The sequence below is a fragment of the Fusarium odoratissimum genome, assembly GCF_000260195.1.
Source record: "Fusarium odoratissimum NRRL 54006 unplaced genomic scaffold supercont1.4, whole genome shotgun sequence".
NCBI lineage: Eukaryota > Fungi > Ascomycota > Sordariomycetes > Hypocreales > Nectriaceae > Fusarium > Fusarium odoratissimum.
In genome coordinates this window covers 757,093-771,967 of record NW_022158690.1, presented here as the reverse complement: position 1 = coordinate 771,967, position 14,875 = coordinate 757,093, and the positions used below count along the sequence as shown (strand labels likewise).

Here is a 14,875-nt window from a genome sequence, read left to right as displayed (position 1 = left end):
GTCTCTTCATGTTGCATCACACAGACACACAGGGAAAAAAGATACAGTCGTATTGTTCATTACCATCAGAAGATTCTGAACGTCAACATCAACCACAGATAATTTCCCACGTTGGGGTCCGGAGCTCACTTTTCTTGATTACGATTGGTTGTGTTATCTCTCGAGCCGGGGGTTGATAGAGTGGGGGTGACGATCCTTGGTGTTAAGGTCACGCTATGGAAGAACCAGAGACTCAGATCGACTCGAAGAAACGGCAGGAATGGGTTAATTATCCTAGGGCGATGAAGATGTTTAACCTGTAGGAATGGAGTTTCTCCAGAAACAATGGCATTTGCCTGCTTATGTTATAGTCACTGGAGAAACAAATGCGCAAACGATTGTAGCCCGGGCAATCAAGACACAGCTCAAACACTGCGCTGGGTGTCAGGGATGTGGAACCAAGTGACAGAAGCAGGAAGAAATGTCATGTCAATTCTTCGGTGACATTGTCAAAATGACAGAACGGCACTGGACTGCTTTGTCTAGTCCCTGGGACAATGGAACTCCAACGTCAGTTCAACAACAAACGGCGCAATGCTATTGTTTGTGTATTGGAGACCGGTATCCAAGTGCTCCGGCTCTAGTCAGATCAAGTATCCGTTACTTGACATGGCAATGCTTGTCTCTCGTGGTTTGAGTTTCCCCGGCCCTCAACTCTAGGTCAGAAAAGGAGTTCCCCTCGAACTCTAGATCTCGCCACTTAAACGTTGGCGTTGGAGGCTAAGAAGCTAACAAAGACGTTTGGTTATGACATGTCAAGGAATTTCTTCTCCCTGATGGCGAGAACAAAGCAAAGAATCTGCATGACTTGGTGAATCTAACCAAATGAATATCACAACGTCCGAACTATATGAGGTCCGTCCACGGGTCATAACGTCGCGTCGAACGCTGAGCGCCATAATAAAAATACCGCCGTCGTGTCCGCCATGTACCCGGAACCTAGGGACCCATGACCCCTGCAGAAGGCGTGCAGTGTGCCCCTGACAGCCCCAGCATCCCGGCCCCTCAATGGGTGGAGGGATTGGACCTCTGTAGCTCCTCATCTAGCCCCTAATGTAGGTACGGTACGTAAGGTACCGGTACATGCATCGTCTGACGGACGGCTTCCCCTTGCCTTGACTTGCAGTGCAGGTGCAGGTGGTCTATTACTTTTAGTAGGTAGTGTAAGCAAGTTTATTGACTGTAAGGAGGGATTTAGAGCATAAGGGTTTGATTTTCGTTGGGTTCGTCTGTGAGACTGTGACAAAGAGTCAACGCCAGCATATTCACCTACAGTCACTCACTTACACGCGAAAAGATTGGTTACACATAATCACATTACCTGTTCTGCATGACTGCGCCGACAAATACGACTCAATTGTTTTCAGTTCCTACCCTCCTTGTTTAGTGATAAATGCCCGGCTCACCAAACTAGGAGAAACCAGTTACGGTACCTATCCCAACCTAGAAAGTGACTGGCAGGGGATCAAAGCCCCCTTGTGCGCCATCTGTCTCACAATTTCGCCCGCTGAAGCCCTGTTCGTTGAGTGCTTCTGGTTCATTTCTGCCGTTGTTATTCCTCCACTTTCGCTCCATTCAACGGACGGGAGCTCCCATTCTATCCATTCTCTCAACTGAAAACGGTACGTATAGGTACTTGACCTCATTCCTTCAGAAGCTGTCTCGCTTCTCTTGGCTCTCTAGCTCTAGAGGTAGGCACCCGTACCTACCTGGGCTCTAGGTACCTTACCTTAGTTCTCCACTCACCCCCCGACTTACACCCATTCATGGCTTCTCTCGCCTCTTCTCCCTTTACTTTTCCTTCATCTCCCCCCTCGTTTCTCGAGTTTCAATCTTCTCTCTCTTTTCTTCCTTGCTTTTCTATTCAAAGCCCGGTTGACTCGAGCATTGAATGAAGCCTTGAGTGCGGAGCGGAGCCTCAAGTAAATCGGGCACTCCAAGACAAGTTCGAGGACTGACCAAACCTGCTAGTCAGCATAACTCAGGAATAAAGACAGCATAATTGAGAGCATAACGACTATTCTCAAAGTCAATCCGACGACAACTATATCGATACCCGAATTTACGAAGGAAACGAGAGGCCTTTTCAGGCTCAACACTATCAACAATGCCTCCCTCCTTGAACACCCATCCCTCCTTTACCCGTCCTCGGACTAGCGACCGCGATGGCAGGCCCAGCACCCGCGACCAGGGCGCTGATCAGAACCTCCTGATCCCCAGCCGAACTTCTTCGCTTCACTCGCGCATCACCCAGCCCATCCCTTCAACCCTCAACATGAAGCCTCAGCAGCGAACTCCGAAGACTTTGACACATGCCTACATGGTTTGTGGTGTTGGTCGTGAGCCTTCTCAATGGGTCAAGGCTCCTGCACCGGCCCAAGGCAAGATTGGCCACATGAAGGGGGCTGTTGGGCAGTTCTGGCTCCCTGAGATTCTGGGCAGCAGCCCACGTCTCGAGCAGGATAATGAGATTGCGCGGGCTCTTCACTCCGCTATGAGGGTGCGTACACCCAACCCATTGACCATTTAAAATTCATATAGCTGACCAGTGGCAACTATTGTATAGGCATGCTTCCCTCACGATGTCGAGATCTGCACAGGCCGAAGTCAGCCTCACTGTGTTCACCATGCTTTCGTTCTCCAGCAAGATTCTTCTCACACTCTTTACGGCATTTGCCTGCGCGTTTGGTCGCGAGCCGATGAGAAGAGGGCCGAGACAATTCGCGACCTTCGCAAGAGAACCGAGAGCGACTACTACGACAACCCCGATGAGACCTACTGGATCCCTTACTGCTTGTCGTTCCTTTCACGATACCCTCTGTACAATCTTCTTGGAGATTATCTCAGAGGTATGTGGATTCACTGGAACAAGGCTACCAACCTGTTCCACGCTGAGGAAGTTTCCCGTATCCTGAGCTTCCCTGCTCCTCGCCTCAACGATCTTGTTCGCATCGACATGAAGGACTACGCTCTCTGCTACCAGTTCCCATCTTCGCCTACTGGATTCCAGAACTTTGCCATGTGGCCTCTTTTCAACTGTCTCTCGATTCCCAACATTGTCGGTGTTATCGAAGCCGCCATCTCTCCTACACGCCGAATCATCTTCGTCAGCCACTACCCTGCTATGCTCACCATGGCTGCTGAGACCGTGCGATACTGTGTTCGAGTTTACGAGTGGAGCGGACTCTATGTCCCAGTTGTGCACGCTCGTCACGCTAAGGAACTGGTTCAGGAGCCCGGCCCTTACATTTTGGGTATCACCGTTGAGTGTCGCTCGCTCTTCACTGCCCCTACCGATGCTCTGGTGGTTGATCTTGATCGCAACTTTGTTCTTACCTCCAGCCCTCCTACTGCTCTTACCCCCGGCCAGCGCAACAAGTTTGTTACACGACTTACACAAGCTCTCAATGGTGATGTCACTCCTTCTGGAGTTCCTCAGCATCTTCGATCCGCCTATGGTGGCGGCAAGCTCGTTCCCGCGGGCCAGATCATCGTTATGCGCGGTGAGGTTGAGTCTATCCAGGATCCTGAGTGGTGGAACCAGGATGCCGTCATGGCTGTTATGGACCACGTCTGTGAGAAGCTTGGACGCAACACTGGTATCAAGGCCGTCTTTGGTGGATCTGTGAAGAAGCCTCTCATGACCAAGGTTTCTATGCGCCATCTTAATGAGATCGTTCGTGAGAGGAACCAGTACTCTCGCGATGCTCTTGAGGCTTGGCAAGATTTCATCAACCTTAAGGGCCGCATGGATACGGAGCTCAACAAGGTTACTAAGCGTAACAACTACCTGGTTGAGGAGCTTGAGAGCTGGAAGCAGCAATTCCTCAAGTTCCAGGCCTTCGCTGAGACCCTCACCAAGGAGACCCAGGATCTCAAGGTCAAGATTGACACACACAAGAGGGAGAACCGTCGTCTTGCTGGTCTCATTGATCAACAGAAGGATGACAACGCTCGCCTCTCTGTGCGCCTCACTGGAACCGAGAAGCAGCGTGATGACGCTCTCGAGGCTCTTGTCCTTCAGCAGGAGATTGCTGAGGAGCTTGAGCGTGAGCGCAAGAGGAACAAGAAGGAGCTTTCCCAGCTTCAGCACACTAACATGACCATCATGCGACAGCGTGATGAGGCTCGCAGAGTTGTCCTTCACCTCCGCAGTCTCATCGGTGGTCAGAGCCACCACATGGAGCATCTCATCCAGTCTCTCACCAAGCCTGATGACCTTACCCATGAGATCGAGGAGGGTTATGATGAAGCCGAGGAGGATGTGCAACAGGCTGGTGAGCCTGGCCGCCTTACCCCCAGCCCCAACCCCCGAAACAAGCGATACTCTTCGTCTAGCTTCACCGACGTTGCCGATCGTCACCTCAAGGATAAGACTGACGCCATTGCTCACATCGTCCGAAACATTGCTGAGCAATGTCAAGCTGCTGTTGAGGGTCTCCAGCTGGCACATGATGCCGAACTAGGGAGTTCTAGTAGAAGGAATTCTAGCCTCTCTACCACCCAGAGCGATGACGGCCACTCCGCCGCCACGTCCGAAACAGGAGACGACTCCCTCCTGGCGCCGCGGTCCGGGAGGGCGTCCAGTATCCCTCCCACCCCGGATCTCATTCCCAACAGGAGCAGCACAGCAATGTCCTTTGCCTCTACGGCTACGACTCCGGAGCGAGCGTCCCAACAGTATAGCCTTAGAGACGAGATCCCCACCAAGATTGTCGAGGATGACGAAGAGGACTTCGAGGAAAATCGAAGCGACAACGGAGGGGTCACACATGAGACAAGCGTCGTTTCTAAGCATCAGCTCCAGCACCAACAGTCCCTGATGCACAGGCCGTCGGGCGCCAGGATCAGCGCTCTCGGTGGCACCCGCTGAGTGTTTTGGATAAACACCTTAACGTCTGAGCATGAGCCTTGCTTTTTTGTGAACTTCCCACTTCTTGCTTATTTCGATTTAATTGTCTTGTATTTGGCGGCTGGCTTGGATCAAAACCTGCGGGTTCGGCGTTTGATGTCCCCTATATCTTTTTTGTCACTACCATTTTTCTGCCTCATCTGATGAGCAGCTTAGCTCATATACCTACGTTAAGCCTGACGGCCATCTTCTCATTATGTTAGAATATTCTTCTACGTAGCGGTGTTTGTATAGTCTTCCTCCTTTACTTGGTTGAAGGGGGGTATAAGAATGAAACACATTTGAATGTTATCCTAGCCTCTGGTCATGTGTGAAAGTACTTGACTTGCTGTAATATACATCATTGTAGTGGCACGTACTATAGACTTGCAAGTTATTACGGCCTTTTAGCCTGACGTTGTATGGTATGAGACGTGAGCTACTGATAAGATATGCGAAAAGACCCATAAAAAAGTTTCCGTTAGCGACGTCTACCCATTGAGAGTGTTGGCGCATTCTTCTCTTTCTACAACTCCTTCACCCAGACTTCTCAACTATCGCAATCTATAATGGCTGATCCTTTGTTAACATCTCTTTGCGGAATTTGCCACATATCGACCCCGAAATACAAATGCCCAAGATGTGGCACTCGAACCTGTTCCCTCGCGTGCATCAAGAAACACAAAGCCTGGTCTGAATGTTCCGGCGAACGCGACGCAACAGCTTACATGGCTCCATCGAAACTTCGTACTCCCGCAGGTGTCGATCATGATTACAATTTCCTCCATGGAATTGAGCGCTCTGTCGAACGCGCCGAGAAGCTTCTCGTCGAAGAGCGTGGTATCGTGCAAGAGGAGGAATTGCGACCGATGACGGTCCAAGAGGTTAAATGGAAGCCTGGAAAAGATGGGCGCAAGCGCAAGGTTCTCGTCACCAGAGTCTTACGCGAAGCTAAAGGCAGAACCTTTGAACGGTTTTTGGCTGCACGATTGAGGAAGTTGAACATCACGATCGTGTGTGCGCCGCTGGGCATGGCGAGGCAGAAGGAGAACCATACTACACTCAACCGGCGAACCAACAGAATCAATTGGCAAGTTGAGTGGATGGTGTTGGAGAATCATCCCGATGCAGAGCCAAAGAAGGTCCGGATGTTATCGAAGGTTATGGATGATGTGCCACTATATGAAGCATACCATATTTCACTAGAAGAACAGCAGAAGGCGAAAGGGCAACAGGCCAAGAAGACCCCACGAGCAGGTACGGACGGACAGGTGCAGGACTTGGTGAACTACACATGGTCCTCTGGGTCGTTTGCGCTCCAAGATCCCTCTACAGTTACTTGGACGAATCATAACGACACAGGGCCAGGCTTGTGGCCATCTGAGAAAATAGAAGCTCAGAAGAAGCAGTTTCAATTCTTTCTCGCAAAGTTCCGGACCCCTTCGGACAAGCCTTCTGTTGTCACTAGACTCGACCCCGAAGACTGCCTGCGAGAGGTACTGAGAAATACGCGCGTGCTGGAATTTCCCACAATATGGGTTCTTGACCAAGGTCAGAGCCTTCCTGAGACCTTCACACTTGGACCCAAGGATAAAGCCCCTCAGGAAAGTAACAAGAGGAAAAACCCCCCTGGAAAGAAAGGCCCGGCCAAACCGAACAAAAGAAGAAATAAGGGTCAGGATGTAGAAGAAGGTGAGGTCAGGGGTGACGAGGAGGGAAATGAGTCAGACGATGGCATCAACACTGGATTCAAGGGAGTAAGTCTTGAGGAAGGCGATGTGATTGCCGAACAAAGCCTTGGAGAAGAGGATGATGACGATGATGAGACGAGCAGCTCTGGAAGTGATAGCGACTAAGACTGAGCAGGTATAAATTGGTCAAGACGTAACTGTAATGATACCCCAAAATGAACAAAATATCCTGTACCAAGTTCTGCATATTATTTCCCCCACTTCGATGTTCCTTAATTACTTTGTTGCTTTCTATCATGATACTGTCGTTGGTGTTGACCTGAGTGGCTGTGCTCCGCTGTCAGCCACATGATGGAACGACCTGCAGTAAGGGACAGTGAATAGCTAGCTCCCCGCGACGTTGACTTTGACATGCCCAACTCGACACACTCGCTTTAACGTTCACCTATGCCCAACGAATTTAATATCTAGACACCAGCACCAAAAGCCCAGCACTATAAAAGACACGATACCCCCGCATCATGATTTGATTGGGCGCGGAACCCCTCGACGCCGACGCCGCTACAATGGACGACACACCTGCTCCCAAGCTCTCGGAGCTGCTACGGCATCCCGACGATCTAGACAAGATACCCGCGCTCAAGTTAGAATTCTCACGCAAAAAGGGCGCCGTAGATGGCCAGCTCCGAAGCGGCCTTCGCGAGCAGCTTGAGACGACACAATCGGGCATGACGGGGCTGAGCGACGGCCAGAAGACGGTCCAGATGATCAAAGAGGAAATGATCAAGATCGACAAGCTGTGCTCGGAGTCACAGAATATGATAAAGGACTTTGCGAGCATCAACCTCGTGTCACAAGCACACCGCAACTTTGGCGCCGTCGAGACCATGCGTCGCAACCTCGAGACCTTCAACGAGCGCATATCGCGTGTCGAGTTGATGCTTCGGGAAGATGACGAGGACAGCGACAACATGCCAAATCTGCTGCCGTGCCACTACGAACTTACTCAATTGAGAAATATCCGCGACGATGCTATGGAACAAATACAACGCGCAGAGGACGAGAGTCTTGAAGCGACACTGGTGGACTACTTTTCGAGGCTAGACGACACGATTGATTGGTTTGATGAGCATGTTGGCATCATTGCTCTGAATCTCATTAATCTCGTTGTGCAGGACAACAATGGGCTTGTTGTGAGATTCGCAGTGGTGATGGAGGCCGAGGAGTCAAGCGACCAACGTGTACTAGCACTGCAGGAAGCTCTCAAAGATCACAAAGAAATGGCAACCCGTTTTCAGAGTATCACAGACGGCGCCAAGAAGGTTCGTGGCTATAAGGAGAAGTTCATACAAGCTATTCGACTCAGCGCAGAGCAACAATTCGAAGGAGCAAAAGAAGAGTTCCTCGAAGATCCGAGCAAGTTGGACAAGATCATGAAGTGGTATTTCAACGATCTAAACGTCGTCAAGGTTGGAATGTCGCACCTTATGCCAAAGAAGTGGAATATCGTAAAGACATACGCTGGCGTATATCACCAGCTGATGCACGATTTCCTGGTCGGTATGGTAGATGGCAACGAGGCGTCGTCAGCACATACCTTGGAAATCGTGGGCTTCCCGGAGAAGTACTACAGAAAGATGGTAAAGATCGGTCTGAAGCAAGAAGAGCTTATACCTCATGTTATCGACAACCGCGAGGCAGAGCTTGTTCGCGACTTTCGTGAGCTCATCATTAAATTCCTTGATGAGTGGATTGACCGAATATTTGCACAAGAGAAGCGCGACCTGGCAGAGCGCAACGTCGAGGGCTCCAACTTGGATCAGGACGAGTATGGCTATTTCAGAACCAAGAACTTTGTTGCCCTATGGCGAATGCTGCGTGAGCAAGTGGACACAGCTGCCAACTCCCAGCGCGCTGATGTTGTTGAGGGTGTAATCGACGCTATGTTTGCCCGTCTACGCACTCGTCAGCAGTCGTGGCAGGCTATGCTTGAAGATGAGGCTATCCCCTACGAGGAGGGTAAGATTCCTGAACTCGAGGGTTTCCAGGCTCTTCAGGATTGGCTCGTGGCTACAGCAAACGACCAGATCGCCTGCATCGACGACAACGAGGACGAGAACCGTCTTGCATACCTCTCAAGCTTCCGTCGTCTTGTGGAGCAGCATGTTACACCCGCGTACCTTGAACGTATTGAGAGTGAAGTTAATACGCTGCGTGACGGCTACGTCGACTTCAGCACATGGTGTATCAACCGCTTCGCTCAACTTATATTCTCTGTCGATTTTGGTACCGTCATGCCTGACTTCTTTACGCCTCGATGGTACACAACTACTGCTATGAAGCAGATGGTGGTGACGTTCGAGGAGTACGTTAACGACTACCGCCATGTATTGCACCATTCACTGGTCGATATTTTCGTTGAGATCTTTGCTGAGGAGCTACTTGTTCGCTACTTATCCGCTGTGCGCAACAAGGGCGCAAAGTTCCGTCGTACCGACCCATTTCAGGACAAGCTGTTCAACGATATCTCCACAGCTTTCGAGTGCTTCAGCACACTCCCTTCACCTGACATTGGTGCCTCTATCAAGGAGACCTGGCGTGTTACAGAACACTTCTTGCGTCTGTTGACAGCTGACCGCGATGCCATCGTGGACGCTTACGTGACGTTCAAGATGGCTTATTGGGACCTGAATGTGCAGTGGGTTGAGGCTGTGTTGAAGTCAAGAGATGACTTTGAGAGGTCTTGGATCGGCGCGGTTAAGAAGGAGGCTGCCAATATTGATAGTGGGCGTGGACCAGAGACTATTATGAGCAGGGTCAAGTAACCGAGGACGAGTCATGATTTGCGTTTAAATGGGAAAAGGTAGATGGTTATTGCAATTGTGTATGATGGGCATCATTTCATGCCCTGTTAGCGACAATGTTATTTACGCTTGTTTGAATGACTCATTATTTTAACTTGTTGGTGTCTGCTCTATCTGCATCATTATATCGGCGACACGAAACTGCATCTCTACAGCTGCAATCTCAAAGTATGCAACATGAAAGACGAAATCAATACAGGCTTAAGCAAACAAGTAGTCTTCATGATACTACAATGTGTGGATAGATGATAGATGATAGGAGAACAAGCCCATGTCCAATGGGACCAAGACGCAAAAGGAAAATCTCGCTGCCAAGAAAATATTCAACAAAGGAATCATGAGGATGCAGACAAAAACAGTAGCAAGGAAACAAGTATGCGGTATGCATTAAGCCCTTCCTTCAGAAGATAATATCTGAGACAACTCTGTTGTTGTGTTTATTATGAGCGGCTAGCTAGAAAGTTCGCCGCCTGTACACGTTAGAGGAATTCCTTTATGCAGATCGAGTTCAACTAACCTTGTCAAGATCGTAATCATATTTCTCGAGAGCATCGAGAGCTTCAGGTCTCTTGTAGCCCATGCTTGTAAGGCTCTTCAGGATTGGGTCATCATGCTCGGATTCGGTTGACAAAGTGCGGTTCAGAGCCTGCTGACCAGGATGGGACTCAGCGCCCGCTGGTTTCTCAGCGGAAGCAGGCTGGGCAGCAGTTGCGCTAGGGGAGTCGAGACCAGAGAAGATAGCATCCCAGTCATGAGCCTCGGGAGCCTTCTGCTGGTTGGTTCCGACAGCAGGCTGAGCAGCGCCAGTTGAGCTGTGGGAGATGAAGTCGAAGCTCTCGTTGCCGAACGCAGTGGACTCAGTCTTAGTCTGGCTTCCGGGTGGGCTGCTATCAAAAACGGGGTTGAAGTCGTCCAGTCCGGAGCGAGAGATGTTGGCAAAATCCTCATCAGCAGAGCCTTCTTTAGCATCCTCTAGGCCTTCAAAGTCACTGTCCAAGTCTTCGAATCCACCCTTGGTCTGAGGGGGGTTGGAAGGGGCAGGCTGTTGCGAAGCAGGGGCAGTTCCGGTAGCAGCCGCGCCAAAGATATCATCGACCGATGACTTTTGAGCAGTGGATTCAGTCACGGTTGCGGGAGACGAAGGCTGCTCGGTACTGGTTTATGTTAACTCTTGACATCAGAACTTTGAATATGATCGACCACTTACCTAGGGGCCTTGGGTTCTGCGGGAGGGGTGGCTCCCTGGGCTGGCTGTGGTGAAGTGCTGGCAGGGACTGCGTGAGTAGCTTCGGGTGACTCTCCCGCGTTCGCCTTCTCGCCAAAGGGCTTGGCGGGCGGTGATGCAGGTGTGAAGTTATCATCAAAGCCTCCGTTGTCACTACTTGAGTCAGACTCCTCCTCCTCATCACGCTCAAGCTCTGAAATGGGAGGGAACTCCGAATCAAAGGCAGATGACTTGTTCGCTTCAGGGGAAGGCTTGCTATGGTTCTTAGCAGTGGTGAAGGCAGCAAATGCGTTCTCGAAGTCGGCCTTGGCCTTGGCCTCATCATTACCGCCAAATGGATCCGCAGACTCGGTTGCTTTTGGTGCTTCGTCCTTAACAGCATCACGGGTAGTATCGTCAGGGGCAGAGGCTACGTCCTTGACTTCAGACTTGTCAAGCTCGTCGCCAGGGAAAGCACCAGGAACACCGGCAGGGCTGTCAGAAGCTTTCAGGTCACCGGGAACAGGGGTGGCTGAACCATGGAGAGGGTCATCAGCACGCGAAGCAGGGGGTGACACTTGGCGAGAGGATGAGAGCGACTCAGTATGGTCAGGGAAAGGCAAGAAGCTGGAACTGATCTGCCTTGACTCCGGGGGAGCAGGGGGGTCAGCAGCAAGGGTTGCTTGGCGGCTCATGATAGGAGAGCTCGCGGCAGGAGGGGTGTTGTATGAGCCTGCACTAGCGGTTGAGGCACCAGTATGCTGGGGCTTGAACGAGGTCTGTGGAGGTGGTGGTGGAGTGGCTGAGACGCTGGGTGGAAATGAGGGACCAAAGAGGTCGTCGAAAGACTTATCAGAGACATTCTTGGTGGGAGGAGGAGAAGCAAATGCACCCATAATATCAGTGCTTGCAGTGCGGCGGAAGAAGGGGTTGTTAGCGCTAGAGGTCGAGGCAGCTGGGCTTGCAATTTGAGCCGAAGCAGATGCTGGCGAGCCAGTGTTTGCCAGCCGAAGATCCTCAATGCTCTTGGTGAGCTCCTCCGCCTCTCCCTTTAGCTTATCACGCTCGCCCTCTGTAGTGGACAGCTGTTTCTTGTTGATGGCGACCAGTCCCTTCTGTTGGCGAGCATCAGACTTGAGCTTTTCAATCTGAGGCTTGAGCTGCGCGATCTCTCCATTGACTACACGAATCCGTTCTCGGAGGTTGGTATTTTCTTGTTGGTCCGCCTGAAGAGCTGCCAATACTTGCTGATGCTGCGTCTGAGTATCACGGTAAGTTCCTTCAAGCGCCATGCATTCAGACTGAAGTTTGGCAGTCTCCTTCCGTGCATTACTGAGTTGCTCCTCAAGGGCACGAGTATCTTGCGCCTCCTTCTCATATAGGGTGCGCAGTTGGGCCAGTCGCTGCTCGAAGTTCTGCTTCTGAGACGTGGCCTGGTTCAGTTCATTTTGAGTGGTATTCCTCTTGGCCTGCACATCTTGGGTTTGCTTGGACAGAGATGAGATCTGGTTAGAAAGGTTTGCAAGCTCAGTGGTTTCCCCGGAGATGTTCTTGCTAGCCTCATCGTTATCTGACAACAAGTCCTCGGATGCAGAAGGTGCCGGAAGCTTCTGGCCAGAGCCAGCTGAACCACCAGTGGGCTGTTGCGTCAAGCCTCTACCAAATGAAGATGATGGTACAAATGGCTTAAAGCTTGAACCACCGGTTCCTGTAAGAGATGGCTTAACGGGAGAGGTAGGCGTGAGTGCAGAGCCGCCGGCGAAAGGATCGTTGGCGTTGGAACCCCCTGTTGACATTGGAGCCTGAGCAGGGGGAGGGGGGGCAGGGCTGGAAGTGCCTGATTCAAGGCCGAACAAGTCATCCAGAGCGGACTTAGGAACGGGAGGAGGAGCCTGTACAACAAGTGGTGGAGGCGGATCAAAGGCGGATGTAGCAGTCTGTGGTCGAATCTGGGTGCGCATGCTGGGAGGAACCAAATTGGGTGGTAGAGTAGTTGGTAGAGGGACAGAACGACCACTTCTCTGCTGTCTAATCAAATACATAGCAACCGCAAACTCGTCTCGCGAAAGCTGCCCCTGAGACTTTGTGTCGGCAAGATCCCAGATTTGGGCTAAGGAGTCTTCAGGAAGGTTAGACTGGCTGAAGAAAGTGACAGCCTCCTCTCCTGTGATATATCCCTTGTTTCCCTTGTCAAGGTCGGCGTAAATCTGATCGAATCGAGCCTTGTCGGCAGGTGTCACGGCCCAGTCGCTAGCACCACTCTGTTGAGGAGACATGGGAGGACGACCGAGAGGGCTGTTTGTGCGAACCTGGGCTGTTCCGCTAACTTGTCGAGGAATGGCTGAGATGCCAGGACCAGTCGAAGACTGGCGCGAGGCAGGACCACGGCGCGAGGCAGCCTCGTAAAGACCAGCGGGGAGGACGCTAGGGAGAGATCGGAGAGCTCCTGTCTTCATGGAGGTAAGAAGGTGCATGGCGATAATGAACTCGGTCAGGACAAGAGCACCACGCTGCTCGGTGTCGGCAAGCTGCCATATTCTTCCCAGTGCTTCATTGGGTAGGCCGGACTTCTCAAAGATGGACTTGGCCTGGTCGCCGGGAAGCTGACCGCCTTGGAGAGGTTGACGTTCGAATAAACCAGTATATTGTGCGACCTTCTCAGGAGTCAGGGGTGGGATACGGATCGGCCCGCCGGTGCTCTGGGCTTGAAGAGCGGCCGGGGGAGGCGGCGAGCTGACGGGAACAGGCGGAGGCGGTGGAATGCCACCGGCACCTGTAACCTGAGGAACGATGCCATCGAAACGAGGAAGGGGAGCTTGTTGGAGGGCGATCTCGGGAGTGGGCTCGCGGCCGGCTTGTGCGTGTCCGATGAGTCGTAAAGCGATACCAAAGCCAGCTGGTGTTAGGAAACCTCGGTTCTCCTTATCGGCGATCTGCCAGATCTAATTCAAGTATCAGCATTGAGTTCAAGTCAGTAGAAGGGTCATGTATATCATCAACGTACCTCGCCAAGGATACGGGAGTCTAAACCTGTCTTGTGGAAGAACCTGACAGCAATTTCACCGACAACGACACCAACACTGTCTGAATCGGCCTGTCGGAAGAGTTGTCCATAGGTGCGCTTCTCCTCAGGGGAGAGGTTCAGGTTTGGCGCTGTTTTGTCAGCTTTGTGTGGTAGAGAATATCGGATGTGGGCTTCAAGTACCTTCATCAGCCGCCATGATCGCGTATACGAGCTATGGAAGCTCAGGACGGTAGAGACGGACGATGGATCGCGATAGCGCCAGGAGAGATATTAAGGATCTCGAGTATACAATAGTAATGGACCGCAGTAATCGATTATACAGTCGATACAGCGATCGATAGTGAAGCCAATATAACGGGCGTGGAGAATATGTAGTTGAGGAGACAAGATGGAGGTTGAATTGTGCTTCGCTTCAGTATGGAGATTGGATCGTCAGCCTGGGCTGGACCATTATGGATGTGGATTATGGGGGGGTTGGTCGGTGCTGCCAAGTCGAGAGGGAGCAACGCAGCAAATGAGAGATGGTGAAGGCTGCCCAGTAACCAACCAGAAGTCGGCGGGACGTGACTGGGGATAAATAACCTTGACAGAAGCAATTATCCGCTAGAGACGCACTGGAAGTTTGAAACTCGTCCTCTATCGCGCCAGAGTCTCACAGGCTACGTAAGGGTTTAAGCCACAAGGGCCACCGAAGCTCAAAGCTGTTGATATTCAGCTGTCAAAGCTCCACCTTTATACGTCATGACGCTTGAATGGATGATATTGAAGAAAACACCATGATGTGAATAGCTTGTTGTTTAATTTGAGTCATGTTCTTCAACATTCTGTTTCCATTGCTGTTGTCTATCATAGAGGCTTTACCCCAGACCATCAGGTTGCACAACAGACTAGGAGCATGAATTTGATTACATGCGGCTTCTACCAGTAAAAAAAGAGAACTATCTGTGCCATCTGGGAGAGGTTTGACTTGAAGATGTATACTTGAAGAAAATCGAGACTAAACGATTTTTGAAGATTGAGATTTAATTCCAGTTTCAAGGGTCTCTGACAGTAAGACTTGGTGTGTCGTGTTACCATGCTGCCGGATATGCATGCATATGCGAGGCTTCCCGTTACATGTGCATCCATCGATTCCGAGGCCTCGAAAGATGTCTCACTTGA

General features: G+C 51.2%; 4 protein-coding genes across 5 annotated transcripts; 3 read left to right on the top strand and 1 right to left on the bottom strand.

The window, feature by feature from the left end:
- The first annotated feature begins 1,737 nt into the window (after positions 1 to 1,737).
- On the top strand, positions 1,738 to 5,274 carry FOIG_03404 (uncharacterized protein). Its single transcript, XM_031201252.1, has 2 exons — positions 1,738 to 2,539; positions 2,606 to 5,274. Exons 1-2 carry the CDS (start codon positions 2,147 to 2,149, stop codon positions 4,910 to 4,912), a joined length of 2,700 nt encoding a protein of 899 aa, XP_031068776.1. The 5' UTR covers positions 1,738 to 2,146; the 3' UTR covers positions 4,913 to 5,274.
- Positions 5,275 to 5,449: 175 nt separating this feature from the next.
- Positions 5,450 to 6,891, top strand: FOIG_03403 (uncharacterized protein). Its single transcript, XM_031201251.1, has one exon. It carries the CDS (start codon positions 5,500 to 5,502, stop codon positions 6,784 to 6,786), a length of 1,287 nt encoding a protein of 428 aa, XP_031068775.1. The 5' UTR covers positions 5,450 to 5,499; the 3' UTR covers positions 6,787 to 6,891.
- Positions 6,892 to 6,976: 85 nt separating this feature from the next.
- Positions 6,977 to 14,219, bottom strand: FOIG_03401 (uncharacterized protein). Of its 2 annotated transcripts, XM_031201248.1 has the most exons (5): positions 13,895 to 14,219; positions 13,694 to 13,842; positions 10,693 to 13,631; positions 10,003 to 10,639; positions 6,977 to 9,955 (listed from the first exon to the last, which is right to left on the bottom strand). In XM_031201248.1, the coding sequence occupies exons 1-5, from the start codon at positions 13,908 to 13,910 to the stop codon at positions 9,926 to 9,928; spliced, it is 3,771 nt and encodes a 1,256-aa protein (XP_031068772.1). In that variant the 5' UTR covers positions 13,911 to 14,219; the 3' UTR covers positions 6,977 to 9,925. The 2 variants fall into 2 exon arrangements, with proteins under 2 accessions (XP_031068772.1, XP_031068773.1); XM_031201249.1 differs by having other exon boundaries at positions 6,977 to 10,639.
- Positions 7,022 to 9,697, top strand: FOIG_03402 (uncharacterized protein). The gene has a single exon (XM_031201250.1). The coding sequence runs from the start codon at positions 7,188 to 7,190 to the stop codon at positions 9,444 to 9,446; it is 2,259 nt and encodes a 752-aa protein (XP_031068774.1). The 5' UTR covers positions 7,022 to 7,187; the 3' UTR covers positions 9,447 to 9,697.
- Positions 14,220 to 14,875: the final 656 nt, after the last annotated feature.